This window comes from Pygoscelis adeliae, unplaced genomic scaffold, assembly GCF_000699105.1.
Source record: "Pygoscelis adeliae isolate BGI_AS28 unplaced genomic scaffold, ASM69910v1 Scaffold478, whole genome shotgun sequence".
NCBI classification, from domain to species: domain Eukaryota; kingdom Metazoa; phylum Chordata; class Aves; order Sphenisciformes; family Spheniscidae; genus Pygoscelis; species Pygoscelis adeliae.
Window position 1 is genome coordinate 382635 of NW_008825283.1, and position 6741 is coordinate 389375.

General features: G+C 56.7%; 1 protein-coding gene across 1 annotated transcript in view; it reads left to right on the top strand.

Annotated features, from left to right (window-relative positions):
• SHANK3 (SH3 and multiple ankyrin repeat domains 3) overlaps positions 1–6741 on the top strand; it is a 112950-nt gene that overhangs the window by 45186 nt on the left and 61023 nt on the right. Inside the window, exon 4 of the mRNA XM_009329877.1 lies at positions 612–692. Within this exon, the coding sequence (XP_009328152.1) occupies positions 612–692 (81 nt within the window). The remainder of the gene's footprint in view (positions 1–611; positions 693–6741) is intronic.

Sequence of the window (6741 nt, forward strand, 5' to 3'; positions counted from 1 at the left end):
CTCCAGCACTAGGGCCGCGGGAGCCTCACCCCGTCCTGGATACGGCCGAGCCAGCAGAGGAGGGTGGGTGGGCTGTGTTTTGCTGGGGGATGCGCTGCGCCGAGGCGGGAATGAGAGACTGAGATCAGGCCTGCTGGACTTGTTTCTCCCTCCTACCCTCCACCCATGGCATGTGCGGAGGGGAAGCAGCCATCAAAGCTGTTTGCTGAGTCCCACAGGCAGGCAGCCAGCTGCCTGAGACAGATTTAATTCGCGAGAGGCTTTCATAGCCATAGCATCTCCGGTAGCTGCAGGGGGGCAGGCGCAGCCCGGGGACATGACTTGGACTCTCCTCCACTGAGGGTTGTGGGAGCCTGGGCAGCGTGCACGTGCCTGCGGGAGCCACCAGCCCCTCCGCGCCGGGGCCTGCCCCGTGCCCCGGGACTGTGCTACCGAGACCATGAAGAAGTTTGCTTCCACACGCAGCCTCAATAAGATCCTGCAGCAGTGCGACTCCTCATCCCGCGAGTACGAGGAGATCCAGGCTGTGGAGAAGAAGTGGCATCTGCATCTGGCCACTCCTCGTAAGTTCCTGGACAAGAAATGCAAAATGCCGTCTCTCTTCCTTTCAGCTCCGCCGCCTCCCAAGAGAGCACCCAGCACCACCCTGACGCTGCGTTCCAAGTCCATGACAGCCGAGCTGGAAGAGCTGGGTAAGCAGCAGCAGGGGCTCGCGCGTGCATGCAGGGGTGCATGAGGAGCATGCGGGGCCGTGGCCGGAGCAGGCAGCACACTTGCCCAACATCCATTTTCCAGAGGGGTGCATGAGCACGAGCGCGAGGCAACACGTGCACCTCCTGTGCTGAAGTTTCCATTGTGCTTAGCGGTGTGTGGGGCACGGGGGGCTGAGAGCCCGCTGCCACTGCCACGGGGGCGCGGGAGAGCCCGGTAGAGTCAGTCCACCCCTTCAGTGCTGCCTCCCCAGAGAGGCGGCCTGGGGGAAAGAAGCTGGGGGCCTCCATGGCCTTGCGGAGAGGCTTGCCGCCCCCGTGCCCCATCCATCAGGCACCCTGCTCCTCCCGCACTCCGAACAGCCCCTTGTTTTTATTTTCCTCTACCTCCAGGCAGATACCACATGCTGTCAGATTAGCTGGCATCCCCATGGGCTGCCCTCCCCCCCCTTACACACACACACACACACACACATGCATATGCACACACGCTCACACGTTCTGCTGTCACTACAGAGCCTACCCACGTTTCCAGATGCTTTGGTATCCCAGCTTGCATCTACATGTTTTCCTATATTCTCTTAAAGCCTCTCTACCTCCACCCCATCCTCAGTTCCAGGTACCCTGTGCTGAAGCCCCTCAGTCTTCCCGTCTGTTCTGGCGACCTCATTGAGCCCACACCTTCCCAGTGCACTGGGTTCCCCCCAGTAGCATCCTACCAGCTGAGGGCCGTAGGGGTGCCAGTGTTCACACACCCTCCGAATGGCAGTCCCTTTCCTCTGCACAGAATGATTTGCTGTTTTTGCCGTGCATTATCCCCGGTGCACTGCAGGGCAGCTGAGCAGGGTGCTCCGCTCGCAGTGGCAATGCCGGCACCGCCACCAGCCGGGGAGGCTGGCTAGCAGAACGGCCGCCCTCGCAGCCTGCCAGGTGCAGGAGACGTGGAGGGACCCCTCCTTCTGGGGGAGTCTTTGGGGCAACCACGCTCCGACATGCAGCTCTGGTGCACGCGAGGTTGGCTCTGCCAAAACAGGCTGTTCAGGGCTGACCCAGCACAGGAGTTGGATGTGCTGCAAGCCCCCACCAAGAGCATTGGTAGAGCGAGAGGGAGCTGCTCTCAGCACTGCCTACTGCCCTGGCTCACGCTTCTGCTATTTGTATTTATGTTTTTGCTGTGCGAGAATGTGGTGGTATGTACAGATGTGCTTGCTGGCCATGGCACAGAGGCTGCGCGTGGCAGACCCCTGTCCTGCCTGGGAGGAGACCCACCTGAGACGCAGGAACCTAGGCAGAGACCCCACCACCCCCTCTCTTTTTCAGGGCGTTGAAGGAAGGTCCATGACATTTCTTACTCTGCTCTGCTCCCTGTCCTACATGCATGTCCAGGATTTACAGCCCTGTGGGATTCTCCCGAAAGAAAGAAACCTTGAGGGTTCGGGCTCACACTCAAACGTGGGTTTGAAGGGACAAATCTCAGCATTTAAGGGTTTGCATCAGCTGATTGATGGCCACTGTGATTTATTTTATGTTGAGCCCACTGCCTTGATTTTCACCCTAGCCTGTTCTCCGCTTCTCCAGACCTTTATTACTAAACCTGAAGGTGCTGTGTTTACTAGTAGCCATTAGGATAGGATTCAGAATAGCCCGTTTCTTCCCATTTTTGCTCTTCCCTTTGCACAAATATTGCACAGACCCCAGGGTTCATATTTTTACTCTCGGTTGCTGGTCCTGAAAGTTGTTCCTAACCAGTGTGATGGATGCCTGCTTGCACGCACAGGCAGCATGTTGCCTCTGTGAGAACATGTTCCCCAGCTGCATGTGCCTGTCTTTGGTAAACATCACGCCCGAGTCGAAGCCTGGCGCACGTTGTGCAGGCGCCTTTGCAGAGGGACGGGCACCCCAACCATGGCACGTGGCCTTGCGAGTGCCAAGTGGGGTGTGGGACATCGCCATGGGACAACCTGCACTGTGGAAACCCACAGCGGTGTGAGGGAAGGGGCCCCATTTGCATGTGTTTTGGCAAGCAGAGCTGCTGGGCTTGAGGGGGAGGGGAGCAAGCTCATGGAAAGGGAAGTCACGAAAAGCAGAGAAATCGCTCTGCCAGGGAATATATTAAAGATGAGTCCTCTAGGTCTCCCTGAGGATTTTGCATCTAGACACTGCCTCTCTTCTACCTGGAGAGGGACTAGGAGCAGCAGCTGCCCTTGTCTCCTGGGAGAGGGATTTGTAGCCAGTGACTGGTCTTAGTCCACATGTTTTCCGGGAAATTGTAGTGGTTAGCCCCTACTTCATGTCCTGTGGATCAGGGAGTATGCTGTAGCCAGTCCCACCACGCATCTCCAGAGAGCACGGCACAGGGAAAATGGGGCATTGTTCCTCCTCCCGCACTTTGTCTTCTGGTGGTTGATCCTCCAGCTTTTACTGCGAAGGGGGAGTTTTCGTGCAGGTCAGCATCCCCACGCCTCAGCAGTGTGCAAGTTTAGTCCCCTCCTTTTCTGAGGGGATGGTGGTGTTAGTGAAAGGGACATTTTTACCTGCAGCTTCTTAAAGTGAGCTTTGTCAGATGGTCCCTGCCCCTTTTTCCTTGCAGCCTGTCCCTGTCCTGTGGCTTCCAGAACATCCCTTATGCCCATAGCCATACCTTAACGTTTTCTTGCTGCATATCGTGCCAGTGCCCTTGGAAAAGCAGATTCCCAGCAAGCTGCTAACAAAGCACTCCTGTCCTGCAGTCCTGGCGTTTACTGATGCTGAGGAAACTGGCTTTGGGAGACGTGCAGACTGCTGTGTCTCCTCAGTTAGCAGGGAGGGATTAAAAGCTTTTTAAAAGAGTTTCTCCATGGCTCAGGCATTAAATGCCATCCAGACCTCCTCCTGGTCTTACTTCCTTCTGACATCTCACCTTCCCTCTGCTTTCCTGGTCTGAGTGAAGAGGAGGAGGGCTCAGCAGAGAGCTGGTCCCAGTGGTGGGGCTGATGGAGAGCCCAGCCCGTGTCGGTCCCTGCCCACCCACGGGGCTGGGACGGGCACTGGCCTTCCCATGGAGGAGAAGCAGCGCTGAGGAGGATGCACAAGGTGCTGCACCCCCTGCCCTGCCTGAGCCTTCCTCCTGAGAGCCCCCAGTGAGGCAGGCATGCGCTCCACTGTCAGGGCCTGATCCTGCCAGCATGCTGGGAGGCAGGAGAGCGTGCGGGGAAGAGGCACAGCAGGCAGGCAGTGAGGCTGGAGCTGGGAATGAAAGCAGGAACTGTGCATGCCATTCATGTTGTCTTTTGTTTCTTGATTCCAAGCCTCCATGCGGAGAAGAAAAGGGGGTGAGTGAAACCACACATCCTGGGGCTCCTCCCTTCCCCATCAGCCTCCCAGCCAGCACCCAGTAGCACCACACAGGCACACATGGTGCACCCCAAGGGACGGGCCCAGGTCACCGTCCCGTAGTTGCCACAGGAAGGCTCAGCCCAAAGGGAGCCGGAGCTCTGCGGGTCAGCCTCCCGTCCAGCACCACCGCCACAGGGAGCAGCCGCCACATACAGCTCTAGTGGGGCAGCAGAAAGGCTGAAATCGGCGCGGTCATGTTGGGCTCCTGTTGGGCACAAGCAGGAGTGCCTGTTTGCCAGCCGGGCCCCATGAATCTCCAGGTCTGACTTCCCCAGGTGTTGTGCTTGCTTTGTGTTTGCTCCACGGTGAAAATGCCTTCGACAGGAATGTCCCCCGCATGTGGGGTCCTAAAGTACAGTCTCCTTCAGCCCCCAGGTCAGGCCTCTGGAGCTCAGTCAGATGAAATGGCAGCCACACTCTCTGCCGTGTCCAGCAGTGCAGGTGCTACCTCTGCTTCTGCCCCCGTGCAGGCTGTCTTGCTGCTCCCTGCGATCCCGCACCAAGGAAGCACCTGAGGACGTACCTGCGCTGCAGGCAGGGTTTGGTGGCAGCTCCGAGGGCATACCTGAGTTAGCTGGGGGAGAGCTAGTTTGGTTATTAATTGTCTGAGCTCTGGGTGGAGAGGGCTACCCACCATGAAGGCCATGTTATCAGTGCCCAAGCTGGCTGGGGTAAAGCTGGTTGCAGCGGGGCTCCATACATGGCGGTTGCACTACGCAGTGTCTGTGTGGACATTGCATTAAGCATGCTACAAAGACAGGAGGTTCTTGCCAGGGCTGAGAGCCAGTAATGGACAATCCTGAATGGAGCAAGAAGGCTCGTCCATGCCAGCACACAGCTCTGCATTTCTCCAGCACAGGCACAGGGAAGTGGGAGGGAGCCTGGAGACCTGACCTCAGTTCTTAGCCTTTCAGAAGCAAAACTCCCTCTGTCCTGGTAATGTGAAGCTGGAGAACTGTTTCCCAAGGAACAGGAAATGTGAGAGAATAAGTCTTCCACCGTAATGGTGACAACATAGGAAAGAAGCTGAGCAGGGCTTACAAGCGGGAGGTCTCTGAGGGACCTCCCCAGAGCTCCTCTATACCGAGCAGATCGGTCAGTACCCAGAGGTGGAGGCAATGCAGAGGTCCCATAGAATCATAGAATAGTTTGGGTTGGAAGGGTCCTCTAAAGGTCACCTAGTCCAACCCCCTTGCTGTGGGAGTTGGATCTTCAACTAAACCAGGTTGCTCAGAGCCCCATCCAACCTGACCTTGAATGTTTCCAGGGATGGGGCATCCACCACCTCATGGATCAGAATGATCAGCTGAAGGTCACCAGGGATGTCCTGACATTGAAGACGGCCATCTCCAAGTGTGTGGTGGAGAGCTCTTGACTCCTTGGACAGCCAGAGCCATTAGGGTGCACCCATTCCTGGGGGGTCCTTCTTTTCAGGGCGGCTCCAGCACTGCCTCAATCCCCTGGCCCAGCAGCCTGGAGGCAGGCAGGATCCACTCCAGAATGCTCTTCCATCTCCTTCAAAGGCATGGCAGATACAAACTGCAGTTTTTGGTGATTTGTATCCCTGCGCTCTAATGGCATTACGAGATGGAAAGTGGAACAAAGCCAGAAGTGGAGGCAGGTGGAGAGGGTTGAGCATCGCTGTTACTCCTCTCACATCACTGGGGTCTCCAAACTAACATCACTACAGGGCTGCCCAGAGCAGCTTCCAGAGACACTGAAGAGGCAGGTTTCCAGAACATGGTCTTCTTTAGAATCAGCCCATGGCCCGTCCCCTCCTGAGGCTTGACTGTTAGAGGTCCGTGCAGTTGCTCAGCAGTGTTTGGATGCAAGGGATGAGCCAGCTCCCCTCTGAGCAGGCTGAACCACCCCGCACCTCTTGCGGTGAGTGCAGCACGCGAGTCACACAGCAGTGAGGAAGAGGAACTATGAAGTCCCCCAGAGACAAGGATGGTTGGCTACGGGAGGTCTTGTGCTGAGAAAGTTCAGGAGCTGGCCTGAGCTGTTTCCTTGGAGCAGGTGCAGGTCCTTAGTCCCAGGGCCTTGGTGGATACCTGCCACCAAGGGTGCTGGCCTCAGAGGACACCTAAGTCCCCTTGGCAAAGACCACTTGGTGTCTGTGTTGGTGTAGGGCTTGCTCCTCCACAGACTGGGCTTCTGAAACGTTTGAGACTCATTTTTAGTTTCTGTAACTCAGGAATGCTGGCTTACAAACTGCCATGTGGACAGCTGCCATGGCCACAGTGTGTGGAGGTACTGAAGCTGGCCCATGAGTCATATCAGCCCCAGGCCGTGTTTTGTAGGAATACAGGCCTGATAGTAGAGCTCTCCAGGTCGCTCGGGTCACAAGGATCAGCAGCTCCTACACCACAGCGATGACATTTCGCAGTCCCAAGTTCAACAGCCAGGCTGGAAACAGCCCAGAAGTTTACAAGCCTTACCTGAACACAGGCAGAGCTTGTCAGCATTACAGGACAAACACTGCAAGTGTTCTCCTCTCTCCCTGGGCAATTTACTGGGACGGTGGATTGGTTGTGCCATGGAGGTAGAGGCATCCAGTCTTGATGAATGCTAAGGCAGACCCATCAGCTGCAGCACCATGCCAATGTGATGGCCATGCTCCAGTGCCAGGTGACACCATTTATGACATGGAGCC